This window comes from Octopus bimaculoides, chromosome Z (assembly GCF_046866305.1).
Source record: "Octopus bimaculoides isolate indiv1 chromosome Z, ASM4686630v1, whole genome shotgun sequence".
NCBI classification, from domain to species: domain Eukaryota; kingdom Metazoa; phylum Mollusca; class Cephalopoda; order Octopoda; family Octopodidae; genus Octopus; species Octopus bimaculoides.
The window spans coordinates 34,511,005-34,538,600 of NC_142944.1; the positions used below are offsets into that span (position 1 = coordinate 34,511,005).

Here is a 27,596-nt window from a genome sequence, read left to right on the forward strand (position 1 = left end):
GGTGGGTACAGCTTCTTGTACAGGAGTTACATGGTTACTCATGTTAAGGAGAAAGAGAGAGAGAGTGAGAATGATCAGTAAGAGCTGCAAGTCCAGGAGGCTCCTAAAGTTATGAGGTGATCAGAAATGTGTTGGGACAGAGGAACTAGGAGTGTATAGGGGAGCAAAAACTGAAGTGGATAGGAGGAGATATATCATCATCATCATCATTGTTTAACGTCCACTTTCCATGCTAGCATGGGTTGGACGATTTGACTGAGGACTGGTGAAACCAGATGGCTACACCAGGCTCCAATCTGATTTGGCAGAGTTTCTACAGCTGGATGCCCTTCCTAACGGCAACCACTCCGAGAGTGTAGTGGGTGTTTTACGTGCTACCAGCACGAAGGCCAGTCAGGCGGTACTGGCGACGGCCACGCTCGAAATGGTGTATTTTATGTGCCACCTGCACAGGAGCCAGTCCATCGGCACTGGCAACGATCTCGCTCAAATGTCTTTTCACGTGCCAGGGGGGGGCGACATATATATATATATATATATATATATATATATATATATATGATTATCATTATTTTAACATCTATTTTTTCAAACTTGTATGAATCAGATGGTATTTGTTGAGGTAGATTTTCTATGGTCAGATAGATGCCTCTTGTCACAAACCTCACCTGTTTCCAAGCAAGGCCAGACATGTTTTCATAGAATATTGGAAACAAAGTACATCATTTACAACTATCATGTGTTGAAGCAAGGAGACAGTAGCATACATATACATATATATATATATATGATAGCTTCTTTCAATTTCAATCTACCAGATCCACTCACAAGTCCTTGGTTAAACCAAGGCTGTAGTAGAAAACACTTGGCAAAGGTGCTATGCAGTGGGACTGAACCCAGAACCATGTGGTTGGGAAGTAAACTTCTTACCGCACATCTCCCTGTCTCACTCTCTCTGTGTACATGTACAGAAAGAGGAAGAGATGGAGCTTGATAAAAAGGAGCAAGCCAAAACTTAAGTCCACTGTCAGCTTTCTTCTTATTAAAGTATAACAAATATAGTACTCTACTAAAAAGTATTGAGTAACCTTTCAGTTTAATAGTAAATTTTTTTTACATATAACTTGACATAAAACAAACACACATCTATCTATCTATCTATCTATCTATCTAGGGAGTGCACTTTAGCTGCTATTTCTGAACTTCGGTATGTGGTGAAGCAACTGTTGCTGATCCCTTAATTATGTTTATCTATCTATCTATCTATCTATCTATCTATCTATCTATATATATATATATATATATATATATATATATATATATATATATATATATATATAAATGTGCTTGTAAAAAGTTCTCAGTCCGCTCTGCCTAGTGGTTGGTGTTAAGGAAAGGCATCCAGATGTAAAAACCGTGCCAAATCTGACCCCGTCTGTCTTTGAGCAATGTAAAAAGCTCTCAGTCCACTCTGCTGGGTGGTTGGTGTTAGGAAGGGCATCCAACCATAAAAACTATGCCAAAACAGACACAGAAGTCTGATGCAGTCTTCTGCCTGGCCAGCTCCTGTCAAACTGTCCAACCCATGCCAGCATGGAAGGTGGACATTAAACAATGATGAGGAGGAGGTATGTCCATCTGAGAGAGTGTTTGCATCCTGTTATTGCATGAGCTATGGTCAGTATTCACTATTATCATTTCTTTGTTAGTACATCATCTAGTAGCTTTGCACTATTCAAGGTGTGTAGAAATTAAAATGGGTAAGAATTAACAGTAGGAAAATACATTTAGTTGTAAAGCAATGTTTCACTAATATGTATTCATCTAACCCAAGTTAGGATGGAAAAATTGGATATAAAATGAATGAATTAAATTTTAATAAAATTAATAATTTGCATTATATATTAGTTATTAACTATAACCAAATTTTCTTGTATTCTATTCTAGACAAACATCAACATCTCTGAATGGGTGAAAGAAATTGACACAAGTGAAATCCTTAACACAGCAAGCTATATTCTATTGAACAAAACACCAGCAGAAACTGATCTAGGAAACTTTCATATGTATGAAACTTTATAAAGAGTTTAAAATTTAGTTATAACTTGTTTTGTTGTTGTTTTTTACTAGTTTAATATCTTCATTTTATGGTTCTTACATTTGAAAATTTTTGTTTTTTGAAACATGGATTTAGGGAATTTCCAAAGTTGGCTTGCTTTTTTTTCCTTCTTTTTTTAGTGTTTTAGTTGGGGGAAAAAAAGCCAGCACCGAGGCTCTTCATTTATTTTTGAAACCTCCAAAACTATTGGGTGAAAGCAGAAGTTCTCTGTAGTCGGAAGACCTGTACTAAATGCTTGCATCAGATTGAAGTTTGCAAGATTCTCCCAATAACCAAGTAGTTGTTTTTGACCAGATGATAGATTAGGTCAACCACCTGTGAACTCATAACATAAAGAGTTGGAAGAAATACCCTGGACTAGTGCTTTATTTTATCAACTTTGAAATAATGAAAGGCATAGATGACTTCAGTGGGATTTAGAGCAGAGGGCCACAACAAATACTGCAAGTTATTTTCTACTACATTCTAACAACTCTACTTGATCACCTTTGGGAAATTGATAAAATAATTATCTTTTATCTTGTTTCAGTCATTAGACTGTGGCCATGCTGGAGTACCATCTTGAAGTCAAATGTATCGACCACAGTACTTATTTTTTAAAGCTTGGTATTTGTTGTCAGTTTCTTTCGTCAAACCACTAAGTTACGGGAACGTAAATGCACCAACACCAGTTGTCAAGAGATGGTGGTGGAACAAACACAGACACAAAGACACCCATATATATATATATATATATATATATATATATATATATATATATATATATATATATATATATATATATATATATATCATCAACAAGCTTCTTTCAGTTTCCATCTGCCAAATCCACTCAAGGATTTGGTCAGCCTAAAGCTATAGTAGAAAACACTTACCCTTGTAGTGAGACTACAAAAGTTCTTTGTTAAGAGCTGACTACTATGCCCAGCATTTGTTGAGGCTTTGAGTAAAGTGCCATAATCTAAAATCTGATGATTGCAAAGAAAGCTAGATGTAGAGATGCTGATGAACAAGGTATCCAGTGACCCAGTTCTCAGTCCTCCCTGCTTTTTTAATAGCTATCTAAACCAAGAAGAGTTTAAGACAAGATGTCTGCAAACATGGAAGCAAAGCCTAGAATCAAGAGGTCTTACAATAAAATTATTAAAGTCAAAAATTTAGTTAGCAAGGAAGAGAAAAACTATACTATGCAGAACAGGATTTGGTAGAAATTCCCTTCCATGAACCCAAGAAATTTAATGAAATCATAGGTGGGCTGATAGAAAAGAAAGACTTTGTATGTAACTCATACATAGTAATAGTTAACTGTCAGAACAGCCATGAAACAAATTCTTTCAAATACTTGAAGGGTTACCCAGAAGTAGTTGATAATTTTTCTTACCAAATTAGCAGTGGAAGGAGGTTGTTTCTGCTTTCTGAGTAGCCAGATAATGATGGAAGAAATTATTCTGAATTCTTGAAAAACTGCATTGTTGCCTGGTACCAAAATATATATGTATTGAATGCAATGAAATGAAGTGAGCATGCTTCACAGGGTATGTAATATTAGTATGTATGAATGATGGAGCACAAATGAGATGAGAGAAAAACTGAGGAATGGGATATAGTGTGCAAGAAAGAAAGGGAGCTAGTACAGAAATGTGGTGTGAATGGAGAATGGCAGTTGGATAGATATACAGAGCAATCCAAGTGAAAATAAACTATAAAAAGGAAGACAGTTGTGTGAAGATGTAGTTAAAGATGATCTGAGGAAGTTGAACTTGACTGAAAAGATGATAAAGGACTGCAACAAATGGCATGATGCTGTGTTCCAGAAGATTCATGCAATCCTAAGATGAACAAGAAATGGTGAAAGTTATAGCTGAATCATCATCATCGTTTAACATCCACTTTCCATGCTAGCATGGGTTGGACGATTTGACTGAGGACTGGTGAAACCAGGTGGCTACACCAGGCTCCAATCTGATTTGGCAGAGTTTCTACAGCTGGATGCCCTTCCTAACGCCAACCACTCCGAGAGTGTAGTGGGTGCTTTTACGTGCCACCAGCACAAGTGCCAGGAAGGCGATGCTGGGCACAGGTGCCATCACGATTTTGCTTTTACTTGCTCCAACAGGTCTTCGCAAGCCGAGTTTCGTGTCCAATGAAGGAGACGACGTTGGCATGGGTGCCAGTCGTCGAATTTAGTTCGATTTCAATTTCACTTGCCTCAAAAAGTCTTCGCAAACGGAGTTTAGTGTACAATGAAGGAATGTTATGCATAAGTGGGCTGGCTACACCCTTGGCAGAGGCCTTGGATTTAGGTCTCACTTGGCTTGCCGGGTCTTCTCACGAACAGCATATTTCCAAAAGTCTCGGTCAGAAGTCCTTGCCTCGGTGAGGCCTAATGTTCGAAGGTCTTGCCTCACCACCTCATCCCAGGTCTTCCACAGGTTCCCTCAACTGCTAGGGTGTGGCACTTTTTCACACAGCTATCCTCATCCATTCTTGCCACATGACCATACCAGTGCAATTGTCTCTATTGCACGCCACAACTCATACATCTTAGGTTCAACTTTTCTCTCAAGGTACTTACACTCTGTCTAGTATGCACACTGACATTACACATCCATTGGAGCATACTGACTTCATTCCTTGCGAGCCTACGCATGTCTTCAGCAGTCATGGCCCATGTTTCACTGCCATGAAGCATGGCTGTTCATACACATGCGTCATACAGTCTGCCTTTTACTCTGAGAGAGAGATCCTTTGTTACCAGCAGAAGTAAGAGCTCTCTGAACTTTGCCCAGGCTATTCTTATTGTAGCACCTACACTTTCAGCACACCCTCCCCCACTACTAACTTGGTCATCTAGATAGCGGAAGCTATCAACTACGTCTAGTTTTTCTCCCTGGAATGTGGCAGAAGTTGTTTTCTGCACATTTACAGTGTTTATAGCACCTGAACATCTGCTACATACAAAAACTAACTTCCTAGTTAACCTTCCTTTGATATTGTTGCATTTCTTATGTGTCCGTAGCTTGCACTGTGTACATCTTATAGAGTTTCTACCTACGCCTTTTCTACAGATTGAGCAGGGCCATCTACCTGAAGGGGTTTGTGTTTTTTCTACCTTCCTACTTATTAGGACTTTGGTTTTAGCTAGGTTGACTCTAAGGCCCTTCGATTCTAGTCCTTGCTTCCACACCTGAAACTTCTCTAGTTCTGATAGTGACTCAGCAATTAGTGCAAGGTCATCAGCATAGAGGAGCTCCCAGGGGCATCCTGTCTTGAATTCCTCTGTTATAGCCTGGAGGACTATGATAAATAGGAGGGGGCTGAAGACAGAACCTTGGTGGACTCCTACCTCTACTCGGAATTCTTCACTGTACTCATTGCCAACCCTCACCTTACTGACAGTGTCTCTGTAAATGGCTTGCACAGCTCTCACTGTAGCAAAATTAGAAAGGAAATTTCAGATGTGGAATCAAAGGGCCTTATGTTAATTTAGCAAAGACCAGAGCTGAAGTAAATGGGAAAACAGCTGGCACTTTACATATAAACTTTCACTTCCATAACACGGACCATATCTCCAAATCCACCACTGTATTTCTATGTAAACATAATGTGAACTACTACCTAAATTCACCCTTCCTGAAAACCTCCTCCTAAGAACGACTATATTACCTATCCACAATTGGACGAAATAACATGGATCTTGGAATACATCACGGGAAGTCCATAGCTTATTCCCCTTCCTATACCCAAATAATTTCAATAAGTTGTGCTGCACTAACATCCTCATGTTTGCTCAACAAATTCTTATTTGTTTATTGCCCACAAGGGGCTAAACATAGAGGAGACAAACAAGGACAGACAAACGGATTAAGTCCATTACATCGACCCAGTGTGTAACTGGTACTCAATTTATCGACCCCGAAAGGATGAAAGGCAAAGTCGACCTCGGCGGAATTTGAACTCAGAGCGTAACGGCAGACGAAATACCGCTAAGCATTTCGCCCTTATCACCACTATTTTATCTCTCTTTTCAACTCTACTCCAATTATTCCCACCAACTTTTCTATTATGTGAATATGGTATGACGTCAGTGTCTGGGGAGGCTGACCGGAAGGGCGAGTTGACCGGAAGGGGAAAAAGGGCAGAGGGAGCCTCGATCGGCATTCGTGCCCTTTTCGAACGGGGTTGTGGTCAGGACAAGACGTGTTAAGCGATGGTCTAGGTTTGGGAGAAGCAGCTGCTATTCCTGGTGTTCTTTGGGTCGGGGCAAGCTTCAAGGATCGGATACCGCAAGACAGACTCGCAGTTGATGAAAGGAAAACCAAGGTAAGGCGATTACATCTTCTCGCACGCATACACCACAGTGAATAGTTTTGTTGCTCTTTAACAGCAAGAAACCTGGTCTGTTCTGGCCTTGTCTTTTATATTTTACCTCTTATCTCTTTGCATAAAGCCACCCCTCACTCTCTTTACTGTAGTCCCCACTTAGTTGAAGGATTCATAGTTTTAGAGGCTGCATGGTATCCTCACTAGTTCTGGTGTCACTAGGAAAGATACTCCGTACACTCGGTAAAGTGGTTGACATTAGGAAGGGCATCCAGTTGTAGAAACCATGCCAAAGTAGACACTGATGCATAATACATATGTATGTATGTATGTATGTGTGTGTGTATATATATATATATATATATATATATATACAATTATGTGTTTAAAAGCCTCTTGTTCTCTCTCCCTTTCTCTACATGCACACACACATACATACATATATACAGGGTGCAATGGGTAATTTGTTGCCATTTTATATTTTTAATTTCGCTCATGCTCATTGTTTGTTTTTGATTTTGTCCACTACATAGTATAGTGGGGTCAGTTGGGCACCATCTGTGAAAAAAAACAGCACCATGGTGCAATTCACTCTACCAGAAATTTGGAAATGACATGCTGTACTGCTGTACACTAGAAGCTCCAATACAAACATTTCAGTGTTTGGGTGTCAATCTGAGGACATGTACTGAGAATGATAAAAATCAAACATCCAGTCAACATCATGGTATTTGGACTGATCACTAGTGATGACGTTGTTATGCCTCTGTTCATCTTCCCACATGGCCTCATACTCAACATGGAGGCCTACTGGTGAAGATAGTGCTGCCCTGGCTCGAGAGGGTGGCTGCTGGAGGACCCTATATCTAATAACTGGACTCTGCACCATGCCACACAAGCAGAAGAACTGTCATAACTGTCAGACAATTTCTGTGACCACATCACCCCTAACATCTAGCCACCTCACTCCCCCGACTGCAACCCCTTTGATTATTATGTGTGGGGCACAGTTGAACAAGAGATCAACAAAACTTCTTGTAACACCAAAGATGAACTGAAGGCAAGAATTACGGCAGCATCCACCAATTTCAACAAGGAGACTGTCCAGAAGAGTTAAAGGAGATTCCAAAATCGTCTGGAGGCTGTGGTTGAAGCCAATGGCGATTTTATTGAATAAATTTACACTTTGATATTTCAAGATATTTTTATGTAATCTTGGTAAATATATCTGTTAAAATGAGATGTCAGTGTTATTTTTATATTTGCATAATTTAGATGATAGTATACTTGCCGCACCCTGTATATATGTCTGTATGTATGAATGTGTGTATGTATATATATTTTTATATATTTTGAGAGAGAGAGAGATGTAAGCATAGATGCATGGTTAAAAAGTCTTCCCAACCACATTGTTTCAGGTTCAGTCCCACTGTGTGGTACCTTGGGTAAGCGCCTTCTGCTATAGCCTCAGGCTGACTAAAGCCTTGCGAGTGGATATGTGTTTCTTTCTTTCTCTCTATTGTAGCTGGAACAAGGAAGACATGTTCTTGCCTGTCTCCTGTCCAAGCTTGATTTACGCATTCACCACCACAACTGCGTTTAGGCTCAGCAGCCCTTTCTGTTTGTTTTCACTGTCCTGTTTGTGTTACCTATTTTGACCCTCAACAAAATCCCAAATTTTATTTAATTTGCTTTGCGGGAGCAACTGTTTTATCGAAAGCATATATTGTTGTTAAATGCTCAAAATATGAGACTAGAGAAACAGGCAACAACTGATGAAGGGTCGTTCTTTATGTTTGTTTTGTTTTCCATATGTGTTTTTCATTGTTTGAAAGAATAGCCCATGTTCCATGTACTCGTGCTTCATACTTTTCTGTTGTAAACGTTTCATGACGTCTTGTGCCCACATATCATCATCATTATCGTTTAACGTCCGCTTTCCATGCTAGCATGGGTTGGACGATTTGACTGAGGACTGGTGAGACCAGATGGCTACACCAGGCTCCAATCTGATTTGGCAGAGTTTCTACAGCTGGATGCCCTTCCTAACGCCAATCACTCAGAGAGTGTAGAGGGTGCTTTTACATGCCACCGGCATGAAGGCCAGTCAGGCGGTACTGGTGCCTATATATATACATATAGATGTAATTATGTACATATACGTACGTATATATGCATATATATATATATATATATATATATATATATATATATATATATATATATTTTTATATAGGCCTATGTGGTTAAAAATTTACTTTCTGATTTAAAGAAGCCCTTCATAATTATATATGTGTGTGTGTCTACATACACACTCACATGTGTTTCCATACTTAATACTGAGCAATAGTTATAAATGAGCATTTCTATTCTACCACTGGTGCTATTCACTCCTATCTTCCAGGGAAACATATCCAACCATATGGAAAATTATTTTGCTTGGAAGCAGGTGAATGTTGGCAACACTGAACACACAGGATTCCTTGAAGTAGGGTATTTATAATTCTAAATGAGCACATCACTTAGAAAATACTCAATTTAATTAACCAAGAATATATAATGCATCCTTCCACAAAGGAAAGGTGTGGCAGGGAAGACTCTATCAACTCATGAATATGATCTATGATATTATGAAAAAGAAAAAGAAAAAAAAAGGAAAATCTTTCTCATTTCCATTTGCAATAATACTAATGAAAAGAATTATTTCTGTTGTATGTCTTTTTGTCTGTGGAATTATGCATTCATAACATCTATGATGGAATGTATGGCTTCTGAAATTATAGCACATGTGGATTTTTGGCACATGGTGCTGCAACACTTAACTGTTTAAGAATTAAGCTATTGCACTCCAAATAGTGGTTTTGTATTTTACGTTGTGGTACCTAAATCAGCAGCATAGATTGATCATATTACTGTTGGGATGCGTCTATGCTCAATATGAGGAAAAGAAGTATGTAGGAATTCCATATTGTGCTTCCATTGTAAACAATAGATTTTGTAGGATTATAGTCAAACTGACACAGACAATAAACTTAACTGCTAAATCTTTGACAATCATTCAGTTATTAGAACTTGGTCTAACAGTTGTTTAATCTACAGGCATTAATTTGTAGAACACATGTAAAATACAATGCTCCATGAGAAGATGGTGGAAGTAAGGTTTAAAAGAAAAGAAGTAAGAAGCTTTACTCAAAGGGAGTAGATGCAATACAAAGATTGACATTAAGATTTATGAAGAAAATTACAATCTATCCATCAGTGGTTTTGTGAAAGATAAATGAGAACATATGATTAATTTTTCACAAAGAAACAATTTGCAAGCAACATTGTATTTCAAAAGCCTTTTATGAAACTGTTTGTGCAATCTGAGAATAAAGAAATCAATCAAATTTTGGTTCTTTCACAGACATGAATTTGTCTATTGGTATTTGATAATTACTCTTCTCCCAGAAAATCCAGTTATTTTTGTGGTTGAATATAGCTTTATCCTTCATTCGACTATAACCATCATCTTGCACTCAGAACTATTCATGAACAAGCAGGTAAAAATCTTTGCTGTGTTCAGCATAGACAGATTAGTCTTGACAGAATTCTATTCTCACATACTTAACCATATTCACTCTAATCTGCCTGAGATTGTGTGTGTGTGTGTGTGTGTGTGTGTGTGTGCGCGCGCGCGTTTATTTTTTATGGATTTTGTTTTTGTTTTTGTAGCCATGCAGATCCCTCTGCAGGAAACCTGCTCTGCTCCACCTCCCTCATACCATTCCTCTAATCCCTTAATATAAAGCTGAACCATGACCAACCCCAGGGCTTTTAGTCCTACAAACTACATGGCAACCTCAATAGTGTGTGTGGGAGGCTTGAAAAAAAGTACCCAGTCCGCACTGTAAAATGGTTGAAATTAGGATGGGGAATCCAGCCATAGAAACCATGCCAAAGCAGGCATTGGAGCTCCATGCAGTCATTGGATACACATGTTTCTTATTTCTTTATTGCCCACAAGGGGCTAAACATAGAGGGAACAAACAAGGACAGACAAAGAGATTAAGTCGATTACATCGACCCCAGTGTGTAACTGGTACTTAATTTATTGACCCCGAAAGGATGAAAGGCAAAGCCAACCTCGGCGGAATTTGAACACAGAACATAAAGACAGACGATATACCACTAAGCATTTCGCCCAGCGTGCTAACGTTTCTGCCAGTTCGCCGCCTTCTTGGATACATATGTTTCTGTCATGCCATGCAACCCATTCCAACATGGATGTTAAATGATGATGATGATGATGATGATGATGATGATGATGATGATGATGATGATGATGATGATGTGATAATGAGGCCTCTTGAATACCATTAAATAATGCTCTGTAATGTATTTATTCTGTTTAAAAAAAAAAAAAAAAAAAGATGGCAATGAATTTATCTGCAATAAATTACAGGTATTTGACTTGGTGCTGAATTTACTAACAATCTACTTGGCATGTTGATAAATTTACTGATAATGAATTGGTTTGTGATATAATTACTATGTTGTGATGAAAGTGCCATGCAGTAAAATTTACAGACAATGTATTTAATGTGATGTAATTAGCCTAATGAATTTACCACAGTGAATTAACCAGGTATCAGTTGTGACAGACTTAGATATCTCTAGAAGTCTCAATGAAGCGATTAGATTAACACTTGAATAAATCACAGGGATAATTCACGTGTCCATTAAATACCACTAATTTCTGGAGTGTTAAGTAGATAAAAATGTCATTCTTGATAGGAAAGCAGCAATCTGTCTCATGTTAATTTCTTTCTCCTCACTTGTTTTCTTTGTTTCTTTTCTAATTCACTTTTCACACTCTCCAAGATCAGCAATGATCAACACAATTGATGTTTAATCTGGATTTCTGTAAAAAGACATCTTTGAAGTAAACATGGATGGAAAGTGAATTCCAGGAAGAAAGAAATAGGAGAAGAGTATTCTTTATGAGGTCCTGTGATGTGAACTGTAATTACTGTAATTACTGTAATAAGTGAGGACAGGTGTGTTGTGCAAACAAGTGTCTCCTAATCTAGCTCTGGGTTGATCAAAGCCTTTTGATTAGATCTGGTTAACAAAGACTGATAATAGCCCATTATATATATCATTATCATCACCTTTGCACATGGACAAATGACTCGTATGTTCTCTCCATCAACCATGGACTTCATTCCAGCTTCTACATGGTCCTTCCCTCCTTTTTTTTTTCTGGACACGGTGTCAGTTTGGTATTCCATTTGTTATCTTTTCATCTAAATACATATCCTGCAAAAAACCATTTCAAACTTTTTATTTTCCAGATAATATCCATTAAACCTGTTGCTACTCTTATCCTGTTATTTCTCCACTTACCCATTTTGGTAATCTTTAGTTTTCTCCTTTCCACGATCTTTGTGTTGCTCTTAATTTATTTTCAATGGTCTTGTTTGTAGTCCATGTTTCTGATGCATGTATAAAGGCAAGCAGCACATACTGGTCGAAGACCTTTCTTTTTAGACACATAGACAAATTACTGCCTTTGGTAAATTATAGCCAAATTATTGTCAGATTACTGCCTTTGGCAAATTATAGCCTTTGGTAAATTGAATCACAATGATGTGATTCAATTTACCAACAGCTGTCCATTTTAATTGTATTTGTTGTTCAATTTCTTTGGTGTTTTTTCCCTTTAAGCTAATTATTTATCAAAGATAGGTGTTGGTGGTGGTGGTAGTGGTAGTGGTGGTGGTGGTGGTGGTGGTGGGGGTGATGGTGATGATGATGATAGGTGCATTAGTTTACATGTTCAACTATTTCATCATCTATTACTACATTTCTAGCTGTGATTAGATGGTTTGAGAGTATCTTTGTTTTATTAAAATTAATTCTGAGTTCACATTTCTTTTTCTTTCTTCTTTTAGTTCTCTGAGCACTTCTGTTGATTTTTTTTTTATTGCTCCTAGAAATTAGTACAACATCATCAGCAAATATGGGATGATTTAGCATGCTTCTATTTATATTTATTCCTTTATTTGACCAATATGTGTTTTTGCAAACCTTTTCTAATATAGACGTGAATAATTTGGGTGATATGGTATCTCCTTGTCTGACTCTTTTACCAATTTTGATATCAACCCTAAACAGTCAATTCTACAATTGTGGATTTTGAAAAAGCTTTTGATTCCCTAGAAATTGATGATATACAAAAAACACAGGAGGAAAAGGGAGTCAAAGGAGACTACATGAACTTGTTAGAGAATGTGTACACCAACTGTAGAACTACAGTTGTGTGTAATGGATATATATATATCATCATCATCATCATCATCATCGTTTAACGTCCGCTTTCCATGCTAGCATGGGTTGGACGATTTGACTGAGGACTGGTGAAACCGGATGGCAACACCATGCTCCAATCTAAATTTGGCAGAGTTTCTACAGCTGGATGCCCTTCCTAACGCCAACCACTTTAAATGAGAGCCCAAAACTGATCCATTGAAAATACTTTATTATAATAATGATAATGATGTACGTTATGATGTACAGTTGTATAACATCTCATGTCTTTTCAACTTGTTTTTTTGCATATTTTCATAGGTCAGCTACACTTTCAGCGCACCCACCCCCAAGTTAGTAGTGGGGGTGGGTGCGCTGAAAGTGTAGCTGCTAGAATAAGAATAGCCTGGGCAAAGTTTAGAGAGCTCTTACCCCTGCTGGCGACAAAGGGACTCTCACTCAGAGTAAAAGGCAGACTGTATGACGCATGCGTACGAACAACCATGCTACATGGCAGTGAAACATGGGCTGTAACTGCTGAGGACATACGTAAGCTCGCAAGGAATGAAGCCAGTATGCTCCGTTGGATGTGTAATGTCAATGTGAATACCCGTCAGAGTGTAAGTATCTTGAGAGAAAAGCTGAACATTAGAAGCATCAGTTGTGGCGTGCAAGAGAGACGATTGCGCTGGTATGGACATGTGGTGAGAATGGAGGAGGATAGCTGCGTGAAAAAGTGCCACACCCTAACAGTTGAGGGAACCCGTGGAAGAGGTAGGCCCAGGAAGACCTGGGCTGAGGTGGTGAGGCAAGACCTTCGTACATTGGGCCTCACCGAGGCGATGACTACGGACCGAGACCTTTGGAAATGTGCTGTGCGTGAGAAGACTCGGCAAGCCAAGTAAGATCGTTGCCAGTGCCCCTGGACTGGTTCTTGTGCGGGTGGCACATGAGATGCACCATTTTGAGTGTGGCCGTTGCCAGTACCGCCTGACTGGCTCCTGTAGGATTTTCGAGCGAGATCGTTGCCAGTGCCCCTGGACTGGCTTGTGCGGGTGGCACATAAAAGACACCATTTCGAGCGTGGCCGTTTTCGTGCGGGTGACACGTAAAAGCACCCACTACACTCTCTGAGTGGTTGGCGTTAGGAAGGGCATCCAGCTGTAGAAACTCTGCCAAATCAGACTGGAGCCTGGTGTTGCCATCCGGTTTCACCAGTCCTCAGTCAAATCGTCCAACCCATGCTAGCATGGAAAGCGGACGTTCAACGATGATGATGATGATGATGATGAACTATGAATGTTGTATATGAATGTTATCTATTTTTATTGTCTGCCTACTACTAATAAGGCCCTGAGGAGATGCAGTATCCCATATTTTATAATATGTATGAATCAATCTGGATATTGCATCAAAATAATCATAGGTCATTTTCATTATTATAATAAAGTATTTTCAATGGATCAGTTTTGGGCTCTCATTTAAATCGATATAAATACAAAAAGTCACTTGTGAGTATTTTGCTACGTTTGTTAACAGATACAATATTTTTGCCTAATTTTGGTATAAAAATATATATAAATACATATATATATATATATATATATATATCTGTTATACACAATTAAGGCAGTATTTAATTTTAAAAATCCATCTATTTATATATCAAGTATGGTATATAGATGGTTATTTTAAATTAATAATACCTCAGTTGCGTTTGTTGGATTTTTAATCAGCTGTGCCGCTTTTTGCAACATCAGTGAATGTTTAATTCACTTTCTCCTACGTTAGAGACAATGAATTCTCAGCATGTAGATGGCTGTGAGGAGGTGCCATTAAAAAGATCCCCAAAATGCCAAAATGCATCTGGCTCTCTAACTGGCTGCTGCTGGGATGAATTTTCATCTCTTTCTGATATTTACTGTATTTTTTAACACAGCATAAGAAATGTTATTTCTGGATAAATATGGCAGTAACAATATATATATATATATATATATATATATATATATATATATATATATATACATTAAGTTTGATACATAGATGGCTATGTATGTATGTTTGTATGTACAGGGGTTGGACAAAATAATGGAAGCACCTTAAAATTTCAAACAAATTTATTTTAATATGGGGTAGGACCGCCTTTGGCAGTAGTTACACCTTGAATTCTACAAGATATGAATTCGTACAAAGTTTGTATTGTTTCCAAAGTAATTTTTGTCCATTCTTCAGCTAAAACAGTCTCCAGTTCTTGTAGTGATGATGGTGGAGGATATCGACTCCTTACTTGTTTTTCTAAAATGTACCATAAATGTTCAATAATATTGAGATCTGGGGACTATGGTGGCCAGATAAGATGTTCAACTTCACTAGAATGTTCCTCATGCCATTCAGTAACAGTTTTAGCTGGGTGAATTGGTGCATTATTATCCTGAAAGATTGCGTTTCCCTCTGGAAACAGTTCCGCAACCATAGGATGAATTTGATCAGTTAAAATACTTAAATAGTCTTGACTATTAATTCTGCCATGAAGGGAAATCATTGGGCCAGTGGATTTCCAAGATATAGCCCCCCAGATCATCAGAGATCCTCCTCCATGTTTAACAGTTGGAAGAAGGCAGTCTGGGTCAAATGCTTCTTTTGGCTGTCTCTACACGTATACTTGACCAGTGGTCGGAAATAAGGTAAAAGATGATTCGTCCAAGAAAATAACATTCTTCTACTACTCTAGGGACCCATTCTGTAGGTTTTTACTCTACTCTAAGTGCTTTGCAATGTTTGTTTTTGAAAGTAGTGGTTTTCTGATTGCAGCCCTCCCATGAAATCCGGCTTTGTGCAGCTGCCAGTGAACAGTTTTTGTGGAAACTGGGTTCTCAAGGTGGTCATTAAGCTCTGCAGTAATTTTGGGAGCTGTACTTTTGTGTTCCTTTCTTACAATTCGTGTAAGAGTCCGATGGTCCCTTTCTGAAAGTTTTGGTTTTCTTCCGGAGTTTTGTTTCAGAGAGGAGGTTTTTCCCTCTTTCTAAAAGGCTGTCATTACTTTTGAGACAGTACTTCTTGATACACCAAACATTTTAGCTGTTTTCATTACGCTAGTACCTGCCATATGAGCACCAACAATTTAACCTCTTTGAAAGTCCAATAGATCTGTCATTTAATGAATTTTAATTACCTTTTTCTGACATTATCTGAAAAGAAACAGCAATTTTAGCAAAGGATATTAAGCAACACTAATAATAAATCAAAAGACATAAAAATAAACAAGCTTTTGATGGTTTAATAGATATTTCAAAATTATGATGCTATGATGCTAGGTGTTTCCATTATTTTGTCCAACCACTGTATGTATGTATGTATGTATGTATGTATGTAAGGTCACTCTTGCATGCTATTGGTAACATGTAACCCACTACGACCTGTTGTGTGGTTGGGTCGTCAGGGACTAAACTGGCAACCCCATCAAGCTTGCTTGTTGAGGAGGGTAATTGTTGGACACCCTGCAAGATGAAAAATAAGACCTGTCAATGGGCGGAAGATCTCATGAGCAGTCAACAGCCATCCAACAATATGTGTACATGTGTATGTGTGCATGTATGTTTATACAGGAACATGGAAATATCTGGCTGTGTCCAGGCTGTGGTTGGCCCATTGTGAATGAGAGGTTTCTCTGTTGTCACAGCATCTCTCTAGGAGAGAAAAACTCTGAGAGAAAACCTGCGACACTGACAATATTCGATGATGTAGACTAGTTCTTCTTTTCAAGTTTATGCTGCCCATGTTCAGAGAGTAGAATTGGATTTGTGCAAATCCTTTCCCAACAGTAAATAAAAAAAATCATCATGCACAGGCATCACTTGAAAAAAAGTAAGACCTGTCACAAAAATGGCTGGTTGTAGCCATTGCATGCATATGTGGGACTTTCGATCAGGTAATGGCAATACTTGAACACAAGTTTGCAACCATCATGCATGCATATGTATGTATGCATGTAATTGTAGACACGCTATATCTGAATAAAAAGACAGGATAGTCACAGCGGGGACACCTTCAAGTATACTCCTACTGCATGGGGGTTGTTGTTGGCACTCCATCACTTACAACGTCGAGGGTTCCAGTTGATCCGATCAACAGAACAGCCTGCTCGTGAAATTAACATGCAAGTGGCTGAACGCTCCACAGACACGTGTACCCTTAACGTAGTTCTCGGGGATATTCAGCGTGACACAGAGTGACAAGGCTGACCCTTTGAAATACATGTACAACAGAAAGAGGAAGAAATAGTGAGAGAAAGTTGTGGTAAAAGAGTACAGCAAGGTTCGCCACCATCCCCTGCCAGAGCCTCATGGAGCTTTAGGTGTTTTTGCTCAATAAACACTCACAACGCCCAGTCTGGTAAAACGAAATCGCGAGTCCTCTACCCTAACCACTGGGCCATTGCGCCTCCACTTCATGATGGTAGACCTGGGGTTAAACAACAACAACAACATATAAACTACTAAATAAATAACCAAAGACCGAATCATTTCATTCATTTATTTAAGTTTCCTTACATAAGATATTTAAAATATAATTATTTTTACATATGATAAAAGGGGACTGGCTAATTACATTAACTTAGTATTCCACTGGTATTGTATTTTACCAACCCTGGAAGGCTGAAAAGCAAAGCTGACCTTGGCAGGATTTGAAATCAAAATATAAAGAGCAGAAAGTAGTTGAGAAGAGGTGGTAGGATATCAGTTATCTCTGAGAAGCAGAGGTCATTATAATAGTGGTAGAAAAGACACAAGGGTGACAGGTATTATTAGTAACTTGATTGAGAAACATAATAATTCGTAGTATTAATTACCATTTGTGCTTAGTTAATTAACATTTTACAACTTATTAGTAAATTATCTGGACTACATAATAATTGCTGACATTAATTACTGTTTGGTTAATTGAACAACTATTACTGGTAGACTGATTGAGCTACATAATAGCTACTTTTATTAATTACTCTGAATGATTAATTGATTAATTAACATTGTACAGCTATTATTAATGTATTAATTAAGGTGGCCAATGAGCAAAATCATTACCACACAGCGCAGAATGCTCAGTGACATTTCTTCTAGCTCTTTATGTTCTGAGTTCAAATGTCAGTATAATCAACTTTGCTTTTCATTCTTTCAGAGGTCATTAAAATAAGTACCAGTTGAGCACTGGTGTTGCTGTAATCGACTAGACTCCCTCCTCTCAAAGTTGCTGGCCTTGTGCCAAAATTAGATAAAGATTATTAGTATATTGACTGAGTTACATGATAATTACTGATATCAATTACAATGTATAATCAATAACAATTAACTGCTAATATAGGTAGATTGACTGACAGATATTAATAACCATCTGTGGTTAATTAATTAATTAACATTGAACAGCTATTATTGGTAGAACACACTGTGGTCCAGGACATTGATTGTTGGTCATTGCTTGAATCATCTGGGAGAAAAATGTATTCAACTGATTTTGAATCAAAGTACACTGCTGGACATTGAATTGTGGAATGTTCGGTGGTAAATTAATCACCACACCTCGACCACCTGTATGGAGAGAGAGGGACAAAGATGAAACAGCATTAACCTTTTAACATTTAAATCAGCCATATCCAGTCAAAATATTCTTTCTGTTTTATGTTCAAACTAGCCAGGTCCTGCCTTTCATACCTACCCTACAATGTCAGTGCAAAATAAACAAACAATTGATTCATTAGTACAAGGAATTCTGGGACATCTGGTGTTTCAACATTGGATATGTCTCATCAGCCAGAAACCCCCCTCCCCTTTCCAGGACTAATGAATCTAACCAGAACCAATGGCCTTGGTTATAATTCCAGCAAACAAAACTGATTACTGATCTATGATGATATCTGCCAGCCAATAATGAATTGTCATATGCATGGTAAAAATCAAGAACCAAAATGATGACAAAACACAACAGTGATAAGTATATTCATGTTCAAATCAGCCGGACTGCATTAAGAATGACTATGTTAAGGTAGTTGTTGCTGCTGCTATTACTGCTGCTGTTGATGTTGTTATTGCTGCTACTGCTGCTGCTGTTGTTTTTGTTGTTATCCCATGACTGATCAGGCTTATTATCAAAGATATCCCAGCACTATGACCATTCTTTTTTTTTTTCAATGTTGGCCGGCTGTATTTTGAGGTAGATTTGATTTCTGTTTCTTGTTGATCAAACAACCAGCAAGAGGCTCTGTCATTGGCTAATTGACATTGTTGATAATGATGATGTTTATTAAGTAAACAGTGGTTGGGAAAAATAAAAAAGAAAGGAGGAATTTACCTTGTCCTGGTACTACTGGATTGAAATTGTTTGGTATTCCTGCACCGCCACCATTATTAGGTTGACATTGCCAAGCGCCTGGCTGAGGCTGAAAGTTCCGTCTTTGGTCATTGCAGAAGACATTAGCATCTGCATCGCATAGTGTGCGGGCATAGTCAAACTGCTGCCCTTCTGCACATCTGTCTCTTACAGGGAGGCAGTTGTTACAACGCCAGAACATAGTGCAGCCTGTACTGGCAAAATCTGGGAAAATTCCATTGGGTGCAGGACAAACAAAATTAGCCTGAGCCTTCACTTGGGCAAAATATCCTGCAAAAATATAGAATTAAAGAATATGGATTATGTATCTCTTTTACACTTTTACTCTTTTACTTGTTTCAGTCATTTGACTGCGGCCATGCTGTTGCACCACCTTTAGTCGAGCAAATCGACCCCAGGACTTATTCTTTGTAAGCCTAGTACTTATTCTATCGGTCTCTTTTTGCCGAACCGCTAAGTTACGGGGGACGTAAACACACTAGCATCAGTTGTCAAGCGATGGTGGGAGGACAAACACAGACACACAAACACATACACATGTATGTGTATGTACACATATATACATATATACGACAGGCTTCTTTCAGTTTCCGTCTACCAAATCCACTCACAAGGCTTTGGTCGGCCCGAGGCTATAAGTAGAAGACACTTGCCCAAGGTACCACGCAGTGGGACTGAACCTGGAACCAAGTGGTTGGTAAGCAAACTACTTACCACACAGCCACTCCTGCACCTATATATGTACTTAGGAATTTTTTTTTTAATTTTTCAACTTCTATTTAGATATTAAATGTTTTTTTCACAAATTTTCTTAGGAAATTATTTTAAGAATATAATCATCCATGCACATCATAAAAAATTAAGTTATGTCAAGCTATATCAACATCGTTATTGTCATCATTGTCACCACCACCACTATCATCATCCTCATCCTCATCTGTTCTTGGATTTCAAAAGTGTAACCTTCAAAATACGACATGACATATCACCCACATCTAAACACAAAAGATATTTTTAACATTTCAACACGAAGAATATTGGTAGAACATTACCATTAAAACTTCTACAAAATGATATAGGAATTTATAGGGACAGAAAATATGCTTATGTACAACAGTGGAGGTCATCCATCCAGCAGATGTGGATGATTCATTCAAAATTGGTGAGTTAGAATACATGAATGTACGACTACATTGAAGCCTACAGCTTCTCTTTGTAGATTATACATTTATATTTGTTAAAAAATATTAGCGAGAGAAGCAGTATTAATACCAAGAGATAATATTTATACCCACTTAAGCATGGGTGTTCTGTTAGAACAAACTATACTGTGAAAGATACCACGAGAGAATCTCTCATATTGTTTGTTTTAACAGAACATCCATGTTTAAGTGGGAATAAATATTACTTCTTGTTATTATTACTGCCTTTGTTGCCTATGAGTATTAGTTAACAAGCTCACTGGCTTAGTGTGACCCCAGTGTCTATTTGGGCACTGTTATTCTATATATTGCTGGCGGGGGAATAAATCATTACTATTTCTAGTGGTTGAGTGTCCATCACTGACAAAACCAAGCAAGGTTGAAATCATGTGATCTGGTGGTAAATATTTATCTCCCTGCTAAAGATATAAACAAGAATGCGTTTTGCACCAAAAGCCAATATGAGAGTTTCTCTTATGCTTACTAATGCAGTATAATTTTGTAGGGAAAGAAATCAATCCCAAAATTTATTCTTTGTAAGCCTAGTACTTACTCTATCAGTTGTTTTTGCTGAACTGCTAAGTTACAGGGATATAAACACACCAACATCAGTTGTCAAGCGATGGTGGTGTGACAAACACAGACATAACAACATAAATACACACACACACACACACACACGCATGATATACACATTATAATCATCATTTAACGTCTGTTGGCATGGGTTGGACGGTTTGGCTGAAAACTGGTAAGCTGGGGTGCTGCACTAGGTTCCCATCTGATTTAGTAAGATTTCTATGGTTGGATGCCCTTCCAAAAATGTAGTGGGTGTTTTTTACGTGCAACTGGCACAGATGCTATTGACCTGACACCAGCATTGGTCATGACTACAGTCTCACTTGGCTTTACAGGTCTACACAAGCACAGTATATCATCAAAAGTCACATGTCACTGCCTCCGTGAGGCCCAATACTTGAATGGTGTGTTTTATGTGCCTCCAGTAGGGGTGCCCGTCAGACAGCACTAGCATCAGTCACAACTATGATTTCACTCGGCTTGACAGGTCTTCACAAGCACAGCATATCACCCAAAATTTTAAGGGTGCTTTTAATGAGCCAGTTGCATTGACATCAGGTCTTCTCAAGCACAGCATATTGCCAAAGGTCTCTGTCACTTGTCATAACCTCTGTGAAGCTCAACATTCGAAGATCATGCTTCACTATCTTGTCCCATGTCTTCTTGGATCTACCTCTTCCACAGGTTCCCTCAGCCATTAGAGTGCAACACTTCTTCACACAGCTGTCCTCATCCATACATATCACATGACCATACCAGTGCAGTTGTCTCTCTTGCACACTACATCTGATGCCTCTTATGCCCAACTTTTTTCTCAGAGCATTTACACTCTCTTGTGTATGCACACTGACATTACACATGTCTTCAGCAGTCACAGCCCATGTTTCACTGCCGTGTAGCATGGCTGTTCATGCACAGGCATCACACAGTCTGATTTTCACTCTGAGAGAGAGGCCCTTTTTTACCAGCAGAGGTAGGAGCTCTCTGAACTTTGCCCAGCCTATTCTTATTCTAGCAGCTATGCTCTCGGAGCATCCACCCTCACTACTGACTTGGTCACCTAGGTAACAGAAGCTATCAACTACTTCTAGTTTTCCCCTCTAGCATGTGATGGATTCTATTTTCTGTACATTTTTAATGTTAATTGTACCTGTGCACTTTTCACACAAAAACTATCTTCCCTGTTAACCTTCCTCTGATATTGCTGCATGTGTGTGTGTGTATATATATATATATATATATATATATATATATATATACATGATGGGCTTCTTTCAGTTTCCACTCACAAAGTTTGGTTGGCCTAAGGCTATAGTAGAAGACACTTGCCCAAGGTGCCATGCAGTGGGACTGAACCCAGGACCATGTGGTTGGGAAGCAAGAGTCTTACCACACAGCCACACCTGCATCTATATAAGTGTTTAAGTTTAAAAAAACCAGCTCATAGCTGTCAGTCACAAGAGAATATGACCTGGTAACATGTACCATACATTTAGATATCCATGTTTTCATGAGCAGACATGGACACCTTCTTGGTTCTGACATATCCCTTGACTTGTTGAAAATGAGTACCAGCCACCAGCAGTCAAATAGGTTGGCATTCATTTTCAACCAAGTAACTGAAGCAACATGAAACGAAGCACCTTTTCCAAGGACACAACATTGCCCAATCCAAGAACTGAACCTATGACCTTATATGCATGAGCCCAACACCCTACCCACTGGACCACATACCCATAAGCAATAGTCTGAAAAAGCTTCTTTCTTTGTTTCTTCTAAAAAAAAAAAAGCCAACTACTGATTCAATATTTCTGTAGTGGACAACATGCCATGTGAAAAGCATCCAGTCTACACTGTAAAGTGGTTGGCATTAGGAAGGGTAACCAGCTGTAAAAACTGTGCCAAAACAGACCTTGCCAGTGCTGGTGCCACATAAAAAGTACCCTGCAAAGTGATTTGTGCAAGGAAGGGCATCCAGCCACAAAAACCATGCCAAAACTGACAATGAAACCTAGCATAGTCCTCTAGCTTACTAGCTCCTGTCAAACTGTCCAACCCATACCAGCATGGGAAATGGACGTTAAATGATGATGATGATATTAAACTTCTTTGATGTAAACACTGGCTTCATATGTTTATTTTACTAATCCCAGTGGGATGAAAGACAAAGCAAGCTAACTAACAGCTGTAGGGCTTTTAAATCAGGGTTAAGGTTAAGGTTAGAGTTAATGATAACATTATTTAATGAGTGGAGAATTAAAAAATGAACTAAACATAAATATGAAGCATGATAAAAAATATGATATTTAACAATGATTAATATTTTATTTATTCATTTTCATTTTCATTTCTTTTTTTTCTTTCCCCATGTTTCAAGCATGGGAAAATTTTTTAAATATATGGAAAACATATTAGTCATCTACTAATATATTTTCTTTCCCTGCCCACAGAATGATTTCTAGTTAGCTTTTTAATTCTCGTTATAAGTAACATGTTAACATTACCACTGTCGTTCTTGTTTAGCCCACAAGCACACATATGGCCAGAAAAATTTAAATATTGATAATCTCATTTTTTTCTCTCTTTTATCTCCAGTGTTTATTCACCGATGTGTGGAGGCGCAATGGCCCAGTGGTTAGGGCAGCAGACTCGCGGTCATAGGATCGCGGTTTCGATTCCCAGACCAGGTGTTGTGAGTGTTTATTGAGCGAAAACGCCTAAAGCTCCACGAGGCTCCGGCAGGGGATGGTGGCGAACCCTGCTGTACTCTTTCACCACAACTTTCTCTCACTCTTACTTTCTGTTTCTGTTGTGCCTGTAATTCAAAGGGTCAGCCTTGTCACACTGTGTCACGCTGAATATCCCCGAGAACTACGTTAAGGGTACACGTGTCTGTGGAGTGCTCAGCCACTTGCACATTAATTTCATGAGCAGGCTGTTCCGTTGATCGGATCAACTGGAACCCTCGACGTCGTAAGCAATGGAGTGAGTGCCAATAACAACAACAGTTAACCAATGTATACTTCTTTCTTTTATTAGCCTTTTAGAATTCATATTACTCTGCTGAATGTAATGTTTGTCTATTCACATTGTTCTTGAATCAATCATTAGTCATGTAGTTTCCAGATTTCAGTGATGCGATTGTTTATTTTCAGAATGACATTGTAAGGTAGGTGTTAGAGGTTGGATTAGGCTGATTTGAACATTAAACGGGTAGAATATTTTAGCTGGATATTCATTTATTCTTTTATGTGTTTCAGTTTTTTGACTGCAACCATGCTAGAGCACCACCTTAAAGGGTTTTTAGTTGAAGAAATTTACCCCGGGACTTATTCATAAGCCTAGTACTTATTCTATCGGTGTCTTTTGCTGAACTTGTAAGTTACAGGGACATAAAAACACCTGCATCAGTTATCAAGCAATAGTGGGGGTGGGGGGACAAACACAGACACACATAAATATATACATATGTGTATATGTATGTATATATACATATGTAGAGGGTTTCTTTCAGTTTCTGTTTACCAAATCCACACAGAAGGCTTTGGTCAGCCTGAGGCTATAGTAGAAGACACTTGCCCAAGATGCCACACAATGGGACTGAAACCAGAACCAAGTGGTTGGGAAGCAAGCTTCTTACCAGTCAGCCACACCTGTGCCTATGGTCAATTTAAATGCTAAAGGGTTAAGATTTGGATGAGATCTGACTGTTTTTTCTAGTAGTGCAAACAACCATGTAGGAACTTGTTTGTTGGCTCATTTTATTATATGAAATGGATGATATGACAATAATGATGACTTAAAAGCACATGTACCTCAGAAAGACTTCATACATGTACTAGTATCCACATGCCAAAAAACAAAGCATAAAATGGGACAGAGCCTTCTTTTGTAATATCATCAAAATTCCAAGCTCTTAACCCTTTAGTATTCAGATTTTTGTATCAAATACTTATTTATCAAATACTTTTGTATCAAATACTTATTTATCAAATACTTTTGTATCAAATACTTATTTATCAAATACTTATTTATCCACATTAATTTGAATTAATAATTAGTTATCTTGCAGCTTCAAGATTTCAATGATGAGATTCTTTATTTTTTAGACTGATATTGTGAGGTAGGTATGAGAGACTGGATCTGGTCTGTTTGAACATAAAGCAGGTAGAATATTTTGGCCAGATATGGTTGGTTTAAATGCAGGCCAAATATGGTTGGTTCAAAGGGGTAAGCCTATTGTTTCCCATTCAGACATCAGTATCTCTATATTATTTAATCTTGCTTTGCCTTGGGCCCTCAATTTCTAATGGAATTGTAGGAACACCATCAAAACATGCAGTATGTTTTGGACATTGAAAACTGGTGGAACCCATTCTTCTCTAGTCTGATCACAACTGATTTCTTCCAGAGAGAGGGGGGATGGGGAGGGATTAGAATGACAGAGAGTTAGAGGAAGAGAGAGGTGGGAGAAGAGTGAGGTGGGAGAAGAGTGAGATAGAGGAAGAGATAGAGAGAAAAGAGAGATGTATGGATAGAGAGAGACAGATAGACACATAGATGGCTAGACAGACAAAGAGACAGAAAATGAAAATCAACACCAGTACTGGTCTGTACGTATTAACACCTCACCCCCATAAAAAAGTGAATTGGTTAAGTGGGCCTCAGCAAAATTTAAAGCCAGTGCAAAGAGCCAGACCAAATACTGCTACATATTCTATCCAACACTATAACAATGGTAACCTGAGAGGGACACAAAGCCATCTTTGGGTGCTTGTTGGCTTGGGTGATGCATTTCTGTATACATTCCTCCTACTCAAAAAGGATTCATAAGTCTCCAGAGTACCTGTGCTATAGCACCCATGGTACATAGCTTACAATGGTACTGGTGGAACATTAACTCTCTGTTACCATGTTTCTGTGGGAATGCACTGCCTTTGTTTCAATTTATTTTGAAAATAATGAAGGATTTAGTAAAATAAATCAGTCATTATTGAGTTGACATTTAGAACTTAAATTAACGTGAAATTTTGATGGACAGGTTTGATTTAGATGACTTTAAAACAGGACATTTGTATCATAGAACCAGAAGGTAGTCACAGGCAGATTAGTACAAAAGGGTTAAAGGAGACAGCTAGGATTTTGAGATTGGTACTTGGATGTTGAATATCTCCCACAATAATTAACAATCAAGTATCAAAGCTTACAATGTGTGGAAAGAGGCCCAGTCCACTCTCACAGAATCTACCAGAGCAAACAAGACTGAGTGCACTGAGAAGTAAAGCAATGACAATTATAATAATGATGATGACGATGATGATGATGATGCTGAATTTATTGTATACAGTGCCTGGTGCACTACAAAGTGAAAGAAAGAGATTCAATTTTGCTATATATCACTTTAATCCAGAAAGCTTTTAGTCTGTTGCTTCATAACCATTGTTGTATGCAACACACTTTTAATCAATATGATTTTGAATTTGAAAAATAACAAAAAATAAGAAAGGAAAAGTAAGGAAAAAAAAAATCACCATCTTATTATTATCATACCAGTTTGATATAAGTTACAGTTTTACAAACAATATATCACCATATCAATATATAACAATGAACAGATTTCAGGATATCTTTTTCAACTTCAAAATGTAATAGAGGACGGAGAAGTAAATCAAGTGGACAGGTATTTTATCAAGAATATGTCTTAAAAATATAAAAGAGAAAAATATCACTGCAAACTTACCTGCCAGAAGCAGAAGCAATATTCTGACCTGCATACTAATGACACATTTACTGTAGATTACAGTGACTATTCTAAGGAAAATCACAAACTCCTCCAATTAAATACTGACTTAACAGGAAATGTGTTGGTTTCCTTGTTCGACTTACCTTTTTTCTGATGTTTTTACTACAAATAGCAAAAAGACTAAATCTTTCAGCAAACAACTTAACACGTTTCTCTCTTTCTTGAGTGTTTATTTAGGTGTTGAAGGTTACAAAAAGGGTAAAATACCAGGCTAAATACTTTAGTGTTGTTTAGTGTTTGTCCTTCTAAGATTCTGAGTTAAAAAATTGACAGGGTTAGCTGCAATAACAATTTCTAAGACCAACTGAATCAACTTAACTTTTCATATTACAACAAACTGGATGTCAGATCCAAAATTATTATTGTCAAGATTATCTCTGACAGTGAGGACAGATGACCCGAGAGAGCGGAGGTAGTGAGTGTACATAGGGCCATCTTCTGGCACTCATGGGTGCTATGCATCGATGCTGTATATTAAACAGAATGACATATCTGCCCACCAACAACCTAAGTACATTCTTTTGTGGACACCCATGATCTGAAGATGACACATCTAAATATACACACATAAATACAAAGTTCTACCTGTATGAATAAATTCTAAACAAAAGCACATCTTCAAATTTAATCGATAAAAATTCTCCACAACAGCTACCCATCACAACCTAACATACAACATAATTATCATTCAACAGAACTAGGGATCCATTAGAAAGGTTTAATTTAACAGAGACTACATAAAGCCAAGATGAACTCAAATGCATCACAGTTTGATGATGGCTTAGCTGGCTTAAACCTCAAAGTTACTGTGAATACTATTCTTGTTAAAGAATAATAAATTTGTACTTAACCAAATGTATTGAGTAATCCTTCAGTTTAATGTAAACTTGTTTTT

The 27,596-nt window shown here is 38.0% G+C and overlaps 2 protein-coding genes across 5 annotated transcripts in view; one reads left to right on the forward strand and one right to left on the reverse strand.

Annotated features, from left to right (window-relative positions):
• Positions 1–2,097, forward strand: part of LOC106868885 (uncharacterized) — a 28,741-nt gene extending 26,644 nt beyond the window's left edge. For all 4 annotated transcript variants that reach the window (XM_014914337.3, XM_089365174.1, XM_089365175.1 and 1 more), the window contains exon 9: positions 1,948–2,097. In XM_014914337.3, the coding sequence (XP_014769823.1) occupies positions 1,948–2,082 (135 nt within the window). In that variant the 3' untranslated portion in view covers positions 2,083–2,097. The remainder of the gene's footprint in view (positions 1–1,947) is intronic.
• Positions 2,098–17,255: 15,158 nt separating this feature from the next.
• On the reverse strand, positions 17,256–26,793 carry LOC128249579 (uncharacterized). Its single transcript, XM_052973471.2, has 3 exons — positions 26,639–26,793; positions 19,079–19,387; positions 17,256–18,318 (listed from the first exon to the last, which is right to left on the reverse strand). The coding sequence occupies exons 1-3, from the start codon at positions 26,670–26,672 to the stop codon at positions 18,143–18,145; spliced, it is 519 nt and encodes a 172-aa protein (XP_052829431.1). The 5' UTR covers positions 26,673–26,793; the 3' UTR covers positions 17,256–18,142.
• Between the last annotated feature and the right edge of the window lie 803 nt (positions 26,794–27,596).

What these genes read in the sequence shown, in the direction of transcription:
- LOC128249579 (XM_052973471.2), bottom strand. Translation starts at nt 26,672, where the DNA reads ATGCAGGTCAGAATATTGCTTCTGCTTCTGGCAG. An exon ending in ATTGCTTCTGCTTCTGGCAG is followed by an intron (nt 19,388 to 26,638) that starts GTAAGTTTGCAG and finishes ATATTTTTGCAG; the next exon opens with GATATTTTGCCCAAGTGAAG. An exon ending in TCCAGTAGTACCAGGACAAG is followed by an intron (nt 18,319 to 19,078) that starts GTAAATTCCTCC and finishes CTCTCCATACAG; the next exon opens with GTGGTCGAGGTGTGGTGATT.